Source organism: Sparus aurata, chromosome 5 (assembly GCF_900880675.1).
Source record: "Sparus aurata chromosome 5, fSpaAur1.1, whole genome shotgun sequence".
Lineage (NCBI taxonomy): Eukaryota > Metazoa > Chordata > Actinopteri > Spariformes > Sparidae > Sparus > Sparus aurata.
Window position 1 is genome coordinate 2,852,160 of NC_044191.1, and position 12,660 is coordinate 2,864,819.

A 12,660-nucleotide genomic window follows, 5' to 3' on the forward strand; every position below is an offset into this window, starting at 1 on the left:
GATCGGTGATCGGCCCCAAAAATCCTGATCAGTGCATCTCTAGCAATGATATTTTTAAGTAAAATCAAAGTGAGCATATTCTACTCAGTAAATAAGTAAACAGGAATACAGTTACCAGTTATCAAACTAGTGCAGCAATACGGTGTAATACTGTAACAAATAATCTTCAACAGGTGGGCAAACACAAGATAATGAGGTACCATATGGGATAAAGAAATACACAATAATCCCTAAATGCAACCATTAAGTACTGGTAGTTTCTTTTTTAGAAATATTTTAAAGAAACAATATTGCAACAGCATTCCAACTTGTATAGGCTAAGGCTGTTTAACATAAATAAAAATAATCAACAATTACAGGGGAGGGGGGAAGCAGCCAGCCACATACAGTATGCCAAGTTGGCAAGTTATGGCAACTCTACCCAAAAACATCACTTCAAGTAGGCTTACACAAATACAAACTAAATCACTACTGCTTTTCAAGTAGACTTACACATTGTGTAAACCAGCAGTAGTACTGCTCACAATTTCAACCCCAAGAACTCTGGCAAGTTCTTCTTCAAGAAGATGAGTTCTTCTGCTTTCTGTCCTCCTAGCCTGTTTCTCTTTGAATCAATAATGTTGGAGGCTACACTGAACAGTCTCTCACTATCTACACTGGTAGATGGAGCACTGAGAAACTTTGCAGCAGTAGCAGCCAGGATGGGAAACGTTGATTTGTTGTCTCTCCAGTACTGGAATGGGCTCTGCTGGTCCTGCTGCTTCAGCTAAGCCCAAAGACTCCTCCATTCTCTCCACCTCACTGGCCAGTGCATCCTTTGCATGCTTGATGCTGTCTGCAGTTGTGAAGAATCTGAAACAAATTACAATGAGAGATAATAAGTCTCTAAACAATAACCTCTTGTTTAAAAGTTTGAGAACCACTGGTGTAGGCTAATTAAATCTTTTACACAAAAGCTAGTAGCTCTTGATGCTTTGCTGCTGACACTACAATAACGTAACTTCACGCAATATGATGCTGTTTGGCCATTATTCATGTGTATATATATATATATATATATATATATATATATATATATATATATATATATATATATATATACATATATATATATATATATATACACATATATATATATATACAGATATATACTGCTCAAAAAAATGAAGGGAACACCAAAATAATACATCCTAGATATCAATTAAGGAAATGTTCCAGTTGAAAATCTTTTTTCATCACAGCGGAATGTGTTGAGAACAAAATAACATAAGAATGATCAGAATGATCAATGTAAAATTAAATTAATATATTTTGTTTTAGCAAAATGTTGTGAACGTTTGTTTTTTACATTGTGTCGTTTTGGTGTTCCCTGTATTTTTTTGAGCAGTATATTTAATATGAACAGTTACAGATTTGGACTATATTACATATTGTTTGTTACTTGGAAAATGGACATACCTGTCTTTGAAACGTGCATCCAAAAGGGTTGCAACTGCATACAAGGGCTCCTTTTCAAAGTGTTCAAATCTTTTGGACACTCTCTAGGAGGGTGGTCTTCATAGTTTTTATACCAGTGTCTTCTGGGGTCTCCTCAGCAAGAGCTATTTTTAGCGAGGATACATGGGGGATCACTTCAGCTGCAGTCGAGGTGGAGAGGCTGATCTTTTTGGTCACCTCTTCAAAAGGCTCCAGAACGTGGGCGACTTTCTCCAGCAAAGCCCACTCGTTGGCTGTGAGGGTTGATGGCAGCTTGTGTTCAGTTCCATATGATGAAATGGCCCTCCTCAGCTCCAACATGCTCTGTATCATATAGAATGAGCTGTTCCACCTCGTTGCCACGTCTTGCAGCAAACGTTTTGTTTCGGTCGCACCGAGCTCTCTTTGGATATCCTCGAAGCGTGATGTAGCCAGTGGTGAGTGTTTAAAATGTCCAATTATTCCTCTAGCTTTAGCCAACGCGTCTTTCACGCTTCTTTGTGACAGCAGGCCTTCTTTCACCACGAGTTGGAGCGAGTGGGCAAAGCACCCCAAACTTGCAGCTTGCATGTCCTCGAATGCTTTCCGCATGTTGCTTGCGTTGTCGCGCAATACAACGTGGAATTTATCCATGGTGATCTTCCATCTTGCAAACATCTCTCTCACTTTCTCGCCAATGGCGTTAGCAGTATGTGACCCACGGAATTCAGTTGCGTGCAGAACCGCACTTTTAAGTGTAAATGTGGAGGTGTCCACCCAGTGTGCTGTTAAACTTATCATAGACACAGGGCTCACACTCGAACTCCAAATGTCTGTTGTAAAGCTTACAGCCTCTGCTTTGTTAATCTGATCGGCAACGTATTCCTTCACTTTCTCATACAGTATGGGGAGGCTTTTGTCTGTTACGTGATGACGACTTGGCATGGGGTACTTTGGCTCTAAATGGTTAACGAAGCGGCGAAATCCAATGTTTTCAACGAGTTAAAGGGGTTGGTCATCGAGAACAATCATTTCAACTAGGAACTGGGTTGTTGTCTTTGCTTGTGGGCTCTCGATGGGATATTTCTGCTGTGCAATAAGCGAGGCTTTAATACTCTGTTGCTGCGGTCCTTGTTTTTTCTTGTTCTCGACGAAAGCAGCATACTCTTTAGCATGCTTCTTCTCCAAGTGGCTAATTAAGTTGTTGTTAAAATTGGCGACCTTTGTGCCACCCCTCGGAATATCCTTCGCACAGACCTTGCACTTTGCTGTTTTGCTGGTGGGTGAATCCAACGTAAAAAACTCCCAAACTGCTGACATTTTGTATCCTCCGTCCTCAAACGCACTCTACTCTGCTGCAGCACATGCTGTAGTTGTTGTTTTGTTTCCGGGTGCACGTCCACAGCGCGCATTACGTGATCACATGGTGGGCCGGGAGAAATGCCTGGTGGATTGTTTTGTTTCCTGGTGCATGTCCACAGTGCGCATCACACGATCACATGGTGCGCCGGGAGGAAATGCCTGGTGGAATCCGGTAGGGATCGGATCGGTGCTTAGACTGGTGGGTTCGCCGATACAAATTTTCCCAAATAAGGGCATATCGGCGTCTGATCCGATAAGACTATTGGATCGGGACACCCCTAAACACAATCTTACTTTTATGTTTTTAACTGAAACTTGGTTAAACCAGGATAACAGTGCAGCTGTTACACATTGAATCAAGTCCTCCAAATTTCTCTTTCATAAGTGAAACTAGAATGCATAAAAAGGAGGAGGTGTTAGTATTCAGTTTAATGAGTTACTCAAATGCAAGCAGATGTTTTATGGAAGTTTTACTTCTTTTGAATATGTTGCTCTTCAGGTAAACTCATCTTCTCGAGCTATATTTCTAAACATCTACAGGCCACCTAAATACTGTACGTATTTCTTTGATGACCTTGTTGAGTTACTGTCTCTTATCTGCACTGACTTTGATTGTGTGTTAATTGTTGGTGACTTTAACATCCATGTCGACAAGCCTGAGGACAGATGGACTAAAGAACTGTGCTGTGTTCTTGATAACTTTGGACTCACTCAGCATGTGACACAACCCACACACAACAGGGGTCACATCCTGGACTTAGTTATCTCAAAGGGTCTGAACATTTCTAAGGTTCTGGTATCTGATGTCGCTCTCTCTGAACATTACTGTGTTTTCTTTGAGAGTGATATATCTGTGTACACAAATGTTCAAACTGAGGTTGTCTCAAAGCAATATATATCTCTGAAAACACTGGTGACATATTCATTGATGCTTACTCTTCCAAACCACCCCTCTCTAGGTTCTCTGTCAATGACCTTGTACATCATTTCAATTCCAAAATTACAAATGTCATGAATGCCATTGCACCCACTAAAGTGAAGGTGGTCTGTGGTAAGAAAAAATCTCCTTGGAGAAACGCCACGCTAGTCGAGATGGAAAAAAGGGAATGTCAAAAAGCTGAGCGCAGGTGGCGAAAAACAAATCTCCAGGTTCATTTTGACATTTATAAAGAGAGACTTTACATTTTTAATTTAGAATTTAAAAAGTCAAGGCAGTCCTTCTTCTCAGACATTATCACCAAGAACAAAAATAATGCTCGTGCCTTGTTTGCTACTGTCGACAGGCTAACAAACCCTCCTGTGCCAGTAGCCTCTGAACATCTGTCTACCAGGGCCTGTAATGAATTTGCATCATTCTTCACTGCCAAAATTCAGAACATTAGACAAGCGGTCAGTGCCACTTGTTGAAGAAAATCATTTAAGTCCTGTTGAGCAGTTTGCTGTGGTGATGTGTTTATTCAAATAATACCGGTAAACTGGTGAACCGACAGGCACCGAGCGGGTCTGAGCCGGTGAGTCGCCCCAGAGCAAATGAAACAACAGCATTTTATACAGTAAGAACAAAGGAGACAAAATGGCAGGTTCAATCAGTGGGAATACAAAAGAAAGGAAGGGGGGGGGGGGCACTGTGTGGAGCGTGATTAGCTCATCACAGCTGATCACATTAGTTTGATCGCATTTAACATAGTGATCAAATCGGCCCTGTATGTCTTTTGATTAAGGGATAGGAGACAGACATGAATCACCATTTAAGGTCTGGAGGTCAAAGGGCTCCGTTACTCCAAATGTGTATTTTCTTCCTCACACTCTACCAGGTACTGGAGGTGTGTTGTCGTTTTGTCCACCTAAACCCAACTCTAATACCATGACACAATTTGATCCAATCAATGACAAAAACCTGCAAGACATTATACAGCATTTGAAGTCTTCCTCCTGCAGCCTGGATATTTTACCAGCAGGGTTCTTCAAAAAAGTTTCAGACGGCTTGGGGGAAGACACCTGAGAGAAGAGACGTGTTAACAATCTGTAGCATATATGGAATCATGACATTAAGACTGCAGTCATTAAACCACTCCTAAAGAAGAGAACTCTAGACACATCAGTAATGAATAACTATAGGCCCATTTCAAAGCTCCCAATTTTAAGTAAAATAATTGAAAAAGCTGTCTTTCAACAGCTGAACAATTACTTAATAATAAATGGCTGTTTTGATGTTTTCCAATCAGGATTTCGACCACATCACAGCACTGAGACGGCCCTCGTTAAGGTCTTCAACGACATTCATTCAAACACAGACAGCGGAAAAATCTCAGTCTTAGTATCACTGGATCTCAGTGCTGCGTTTGACACAGTCGACCATAATATACTACTGGACCGACTGGAAAACTGGGTTGGACTCTCTGGTACAACACTAAAGTGTTTTGAATCTTATCTAAATGAGAGAGATTACTTTGTGTCTATTGGTGACTACACATCTGAACGGATGAAAATGACAAGCGGAGTACCCCAGGGCTCCATTCTGGGGCCTCTACTATTCAACATTTACATGCTCCCTCTAGCTCAAATAATGGAAAACAATGAAATTTGCTACCATAGTTATGCAGATGACACACAAATTTATATAACCATATCACCAGGGGACTATAATCCCATACATACCCTGAGTAGATGCATTGAACATATCAATGATTGGATGTATCAGAGTTTTCTTCAGTTAAACAAAGATACGACTGAAATAATTGTTTTTGGATCCAAGGAAGAACGACTTAAAGTCTTTGCTCAGCTTCAGTCTGTAATGTTGAAAACTACAGACCAAGCCAGAAACCTTGGTGTAATTATGGACTCAGACATGAATTTCATCAGCCATATTAAGACAGTTACAAAGTCAGCCTACTATCACCTTAAGAATATATCCAGGCAGGGACGGACTGGCCATTGGGCAATGTGGGCAAATGCCACTGCAGCCGCCTGGTGACAAATAAATAAATAAATAATTAAATGAATAAATATAAAGCGGAGCGGCTGCATCAATAGGCGGCCGCAAGTCAATAAATGAATAAATACAAATAATAAAAAATAAAGTGGAGCTGAAGGCGGCCACAAAAAAGAGGGAAAAAAGCAAACAAACACAAAACAGCCTGTTAACTCTGACAAATAATAGGCCTACTAAACTAAATAATAATGATGTTTTTTTATTTTTCCTGTAAAGGACAAATAGCCTAAATTTATCTAATCTCTAATCTATTATAAGGTTTTTTGGATGTTTTTCGGTCGTCAGTGGATTTTCTCGCGATCATTGACCTGATGAGATGATAGGTCAAATGACAATTGAATGATGGGTAGTGCGAGCAGGTCAACAACACGGAATGCAATAAAAATGGATCGAGGAGGGAGAAAACGGCGAGTAGAAAAGGGTGGAGCAGAAACAAGAGAGAGAAGAAGTGTTAGGCTTTATTGGCTGAAAGTGGGAAAAGCCAGATATTGTGGAGTTATTCTCTAAAAAGCCTGTGCCCGGCGATGCGCCCGGTGGCGCTCCCAGCTGCTCTGCAGCTGCTGCTGCTAAATTGACTGAGATTAAGCTAACAAAAAAATGAATTGAGGTATCAAGCGACACAAGGGGGGAGCGGAGAAAAAGAGAGAAATCTCAGAGGGCACTGTTGGCTGATGGTGAAAAATGCTGCAAACTGACTGATTTGTTTTTAAGATCAAGTGCAGCTTCAACTAGCACTAGCGCTAATACTGCTAGCACTAATGTTAGTGACACAGCTGAGCCAGCACACCAGGGAGCAAGACAGGACAGGAATTGTTTATTATTATTGAGTTGTTTATAGCATGGGAATTTACGTTCACCATCACTGGGGCTATCAAAAGTCCGTGTTATTTACGTGCGTCAAAAGTTGCGCTTTTGACGCACGTAATCTTTACACTGGCTTCCTGTCTATCAAAGAATAGATTTCAAAGTCCTGTTGTTGGTTTATAAAGCATTGAATGGTTTCGGGCCAAAATACATTTCTGATCTGCTGCCGCGAACCATCCAGACCTCTGAGATCGTCAGGTACCGGTCTGCTTTCAGTCCCCAGAGTCAGAAGTAAACATGGAGAAGCAGCTTTCAGTTACTATGCGCCACATATTTGGAACAAACTCCCTGAAAATTGCAGGTCTGCTCCAACACTCACCTCTTTTAAATCAAGACTTAAAACATTTCTTTTTGCCACTGCTTTTAACTGAAGCAATTCAAGTCTTTGAACTGCATTATGGCTCTGACTCTACAGTCTTGTTTCTTTTAAAGCTTTTCTGTTTTAGCCTACTTGTTTTGATATTTGTTTCTTAATGTTTTTACTGGTCTTATTTTTAATGTTTTTTATGCAATTTTTAATGTCTTTTAAATGAAATTTTTATGTCTTTTAATGTAATTTGTGTGTGCCTGTAAAGCACTTTGAGTTGCCTTGTATCTGAATTGTGCTATACAAATAAACTTGCCTTGCCTTGCCTTGAAAACCATGTGGCTGTCTAATGAACACGTTTTTTCTTTGCACTGAAAATTTAAATTTAAATTTAAATTCTTTTAGATTTAAGAGCAGCTTTTGACACTGTTGATCATGCAATTTTATTAGACCTCCTGAAAACCTGGGTCGGCATCAAGGATATTGCTTTTAGTTGGTTTTATTCTTACCTTTTAGACAGAACATTCTTGGTCACCACAGGTATTCCTCAACTACAACTCCCATTACCAGTGGTGTACCGCAAGGTTATATTTTAGGTACGATTTTATTTTCCTATTTATATGCTCCCACTTGGCCAGATTATTAAACACCATAATGTATCGTTCCATTGCTATGCAGATGACACACAAATATACCCTCTGCTGAGGCCCGGTGACCCTGGAAGCCTAGCTGCTGTTTTAGAGTGTCTTAAAGATATTAACTGTTGGATGGCCCAAAATGTCTTACAGCTTAACAACACAAAAACAGAAATCATATTGTTCAGCCCTCCAAACCACATTGGTCACTATCAGCAAGCCCTTGGTCCCCTCTCCATCAACATAAAACCCACTGCAAGAAACCTAGGTGTACATTTTGACTCAGAGCTGACATTCATCCCTCATGTCAATAAACTGGTCAAGGCCTGCTTCTATCAACTACGCTCCATTTCTAGAATAAAACACATGCTCACACCCCCCAGTCTGGAAAAAGTCATTCATGCATTCATCTTTTCCAGACTAGACTACCGCAACTCCCTTCTCTCCGGCATAAATCAAAAATCACCCTCTCGCCTCCAACTGGTACAGAATTTAGCAGCGAGGCTTCTAACTGGTTTTAACAGACGTCAACACATCACTCCAATATTAGCTTCCCTCCATTGGCTCCCTGTCCGTTTTAGAATTGATTTAGAGATTTTACTGATCACTTTTAAAGCACGCTCAGGTCTGCCTCTGAGCTATATTACAGATATTTTAATTCCCTACGAGCAAGCTCGCAGCCTTAAATCCTCGGGCGGGGCCCTTCAAACCGTTCCAAAGTCAACACTAAAAACTACAGGTGATTGTGCTTACGCCATAGGGTAGGGCTGCTTGATTATGGCAAAAATCATATTCACGATTATTTTAAACGATATTGTAATCACGATTATTAAAGACTATTATTCAATGATTTGAGAACAAGCACTTATTGAACTTTGAACTCTGGTATTTCTTTTAACACGATAAGTTTGACCTGAAAAAACAAGAAAAATGCAAATAAATAGGAGAAAAATATATTGATAAAATGAATTAAATAATATGTAAAAATAAAAAATAAACACTATCCCGGTGTGGCTCGACCATAGGTCCATTGTGGTGGCAAAATATAATGCTGTTGACACTTCTCTTGCAACTTTTCCACGACATTCGTCATAAAGGGCAGGCAGCGCAATTCTGCTGATATGGTGATGTGATGTTAACATACCGCTTGTCGGATGTGTTTATCAGTTTATTGATCCCCAGGTTGCTAACGGTGTTGATAGGGCACAAATCTTTGGCAATATTGTATGTGACGGCATCCGTTATTTCTTTATGCCTGGGGGAGCTGGGTGGATATGCGGTGGCATTGTAAAGTGTGTCCTTAATTGAGGACTGTGTGGCGGTGGCAGGAATCGAGGAGCTTTTCATTTTTTTGTTTTTTTGTTCCTTCACCGATTGGTCATGTATTACTCTGTGTGTGGACATTAAATGGTTAAATAAATTGGTTGTGTTCCCTTGAGGTGCAGACACAGTTGCGTGGCATATCTTGCATAATATCTTTTTGTATGCACAAAACACCACAGAAAAGTGCTTCCTCTAAAAATGGATTGGCATTTTGGTGTTCATTATTGCACTGATATTTTTGTATATTTTGTAAATGTTGTAATAAATGTCAAAACATGATAGGCTTTTTGTGATGACAATAGCTGAAGTGAAACATTCCAATCTGCTGGAATATTGTAACAAAAGTAGATCATATGTAGACAAATTATTTGAAAATTATATCTAGCTTACATCCTCTGGATGTAATCAAAAAACACATTTATTTATTTTTCTGATTTTATATTGATCAGTAGGTGTGGCGTGACAGTTTGTGAAGAGGGTCATTTGCGACAATCTCACACTCAATATGTGACATGTTGCCAGGTCTGTTACTATCTCTTTTACTGTCTACTAAAATAGTATGTTTTTAAGTATGTCTGAAACCTTCAAAGTGCTGTGCTGCAGTGATAAGTATATTTATAAAATAATATGTTCTAATCCACATACTTAACATAAAAACAACATGTGTGCTCACTGCTCATATTTGCAGGCATAAACGGTATTTAATATGTTATGGAAACAGAACTGCTGACTTCGGATTATTAATTCAATCTACTACTATGCAGTTTTATTACTTATTGTAAATAAAGTTTTGGGGCTTATATAGAGCTTATGACCAGTTACAGAGTGGAAATGTTGCATACCATGAGAGAGCAGCACATACAGTATACAGTTAATGTCTTGCTTTTTTATTATTCTATGTATTCTCATAGCACTCACTGGATGAGCAGGAACAGCTAAATACAGCAAAGTATACATTTTATTTATTTTATTGATTAATCATGTTTTCTGCGCTGTCTACTGCACACAGCACAAGTGTGAGTCTTTAAACCAACATCATTTAACATTCAGGGTCTCTATTCATTTAGGCCTAAGACCTTACTTTACTCATAAAAATGTAGCAGTTTACTGAGAAAAGTATTTAATTTACCAGATTTATATGCAGTATACCAAGATGCAACTGAAATCAAACTAAGACTGACTGACGATTTGCACTGTTCCTGGATGTATATCTCTAGCAGTGAATGATTTAACTGGTTAGACCTGAAATTATATCACAATTACAAACTTACACTGTAGTGTACGCACTCTGGAATGCCCTTTGTTTCAAAGTCAAATGGTTCAGTCTCTTTTTCTCAGCTCCCCCATACACTGATGGTGGTGGCTGCCATGCAAGGTGCTCACCAGCACATCAGGAGCAGTTTGGGGTTCAGTATCTTGACCAAGGACACTTTGAGATGCAGAGCAGGGGAATTGAACCAGCAACCCTCCGATAACAAACCACTTGCTCTACCACTGAGCCACAGACGCCCGCACTTTAGCCAAATCTCTGGGGTTAAATTAACGTATTAATTTATCTGAAAATGCAGTCAAAAACTAGCGTAGCAACATACAACAGTTCAAATTGTTCGCAACCACCCCAACTGGTGCACTGCCACAACTTCCTAAGTAAAACTTGTGTCCTAGAATTTCTGTCTCTCTTTCTTTCTTTCTCTCATCCACATGAGACCCCTTCCTTTAGATCTGGGGGCTGTTCTTGAAGGGTGATGGACAGAGGTGGGTAGACTAGCCAAAAACTGTACTTAAGTAAATGTACAGAGTTACTCCAGTATAAGTAAAAGTAGTCATCAGAATAAATGAATATGCACTTAAAATCCTCTTCTTGAGTAAGAGTACATCAGTAGTAACTAACAAAGTTACCTGAGCAAACAGACATCTGTTTATATTTGTGACACAACAAAAAACATATCATCAGATTAGATAATCTGCCACAGTCATACCAGAACAATATTCCCATTCTGTATCTCTCAAGTATGACAACAAAATATGAAAGTACTATACACTACTATAAGAAAAGTCTCTCGTTACATTCTTTAGGTTAGTGTCTTCTATTTTTTTTATTATGATTTGGCAATTAAATCAGTAAGCTTGTAGACTGTGTGGTATGTCAATGAAATGCAATTTCAATGTAGGTTAGCTTTTGCCAGAGCATATTTCAAATCCTCAATTTACCCCCACTATCATAACTCCTCATTCTCTTAAAATACTACTACAGATATTATAATGCCAACAATTCAGTTTGCCATCAGCTTTTCAACAAACCTTCAAATATTTGCACACTGTTCATATAATATGAGCATTACTCAAAGTTTGCCTTCGTTAGTTATTCTTTTGTCGTTCTCCCACCTATTTCTCTTCATCTATTTTTGTTTTCTCCAAACCACCCCCAACCCAACCTCTTTTTTTCTGCTCCCAACACACACACACACGCACGCACGCACGCACGCACACACCTTCAATATCCCCACTGTTGTCTGTTGATTTGTATTGAGCTTTACTTTGGCCTATTCTCTGTTTGTATTGTTTGCACTTACTGTCTGTCTTCCCACAGTGTTTTTTTCTGTTACGCCTCTCACTTTTTGTCTGCATCACTTGATAAAAAGAAAAAAAAAAAGGTGGGACCAGGAAACTCATTCTGATGTATTTATTTGGAACTGCAAGCTTTTATTTTGAAGTTTTGAAGCGTTGAAGTTAAGGCACCCAAACCGGAGGTTTAACTGAAGATTTCCTCACGTCTTTGTCAACTAAACGACACCAACAGCTGTAACCATGCAGTAATAATAACAATAGTAGTAATGCCTGCTGCTGCAGTCTCTGAATCACAGAAACTGGAGTTTTTGTCTTCATGTTGTCTTGTTAAACAGCCACCTCTGCCGAGGAGAATCTATCTGACCCGGGTAGAAATGGCCAGGGCTCTTACTTCCTCGTTCTGACTCAGGTGATCTTAAGAACACACCATTACCTTGAACAAAATAAACACGCCGCCTTCCCGAGAATACCATTCAGCGAAATCTCATACGCAAACCTAGTCGGCTTAAACTACCACACCAAACCTACAGCGAGTATAAAATCTCTTCCTGCTCTCACGGATCACATTCCTTTAGCCTAAAAAGATGTTTTCAATGTAAATGTATTTGGAACCTACCTCCATTGTGCAGTTCTTGTCCGTCTGCTCTCTAGTTTCACTTTCGGGTTCACGTTGTCGTCAGTGTTCACTCCGTGTCTTTTAGCGACCCCTGTTGGTGACCCACTACATAAAAGCCACATTTTTCATTTTCAATAAACAACCTTTGTTTAACATCTTAAATAACAAGAAGGCGATATTACTGTTGAACACACTTCACAGTTAGTCCAAGCAGCATAAAAAAGGAAGAAAAAAAAGTTAATTAACTTTAAAAAGGTTTAAATCAATATATAACTCAAGTAATTTAGAAAGTCTCAGTGCACTTTTTTAAAAATAAGATTTAAATTGTATCTTTGAATTCCAAAAAACGTGAAGCAACTTTGTGGGTATAAAATGACCTATAATTGAAATATAATGACATGAAAACTCCACATCTGGCTTTCTGTGTGAAAACGTTCAAAGCAGTATCACATTTAGATATAGAAAAGATGTAGGGGCATTATAATCCAAATGATTGGAAAATAATAGTATTGATAAAATCAAATCAAATATTAAGTTA

At 39.2% G+C, this 12,660-nt stretch overlaps 2 protein-coding genes across 2 annotated transcripts in view; both read right to left on the bottom strand.

The window, feature by feature from the left end:
* The window catches only part of LOC115582082 (E3 ubiquitin-protein ligase DTX3L), a 33,057-nt gene extending 20,895 nt beyond the window's left edge, over positions 1–12,162 (bottom strand). Inside the window, exon 1 of the mRNA XM_030417813.1 lies at positions 12,123–12,162. Within this exon, the coding sequence (XP_030273673.1) occupies positions 12,123–12,128 (6 nt within the window). The 5' untranslated portion in view covers positions 12,129–12,162. The remainder of the gene's footprint in view (positions 1–12,122) is intronic.
* Positions 837–3,042, bottom strand: LOC115582084 (zinc finger BED domain-containing protein 4-like). The gene is made up of 2 exons (XM_030417815.1): positions 1,459–3,042; positions 837–852 (listed from the first exon to the last, which is right to left on the bottom strand). Exon 1 carries the CDS (start codon positions 2,398–2,400, stop codon positions 1,522–1,524), a length of 879 nt encoding a protein of 292 aa, XP_030273675.1. The 5' UTR covers positions 2,401–3,042; the 3' UTR covers positions 837–852; positions 1,459–1,521.
* Positions 12,163–12,660: the final 498 nt, after the last annotated feature.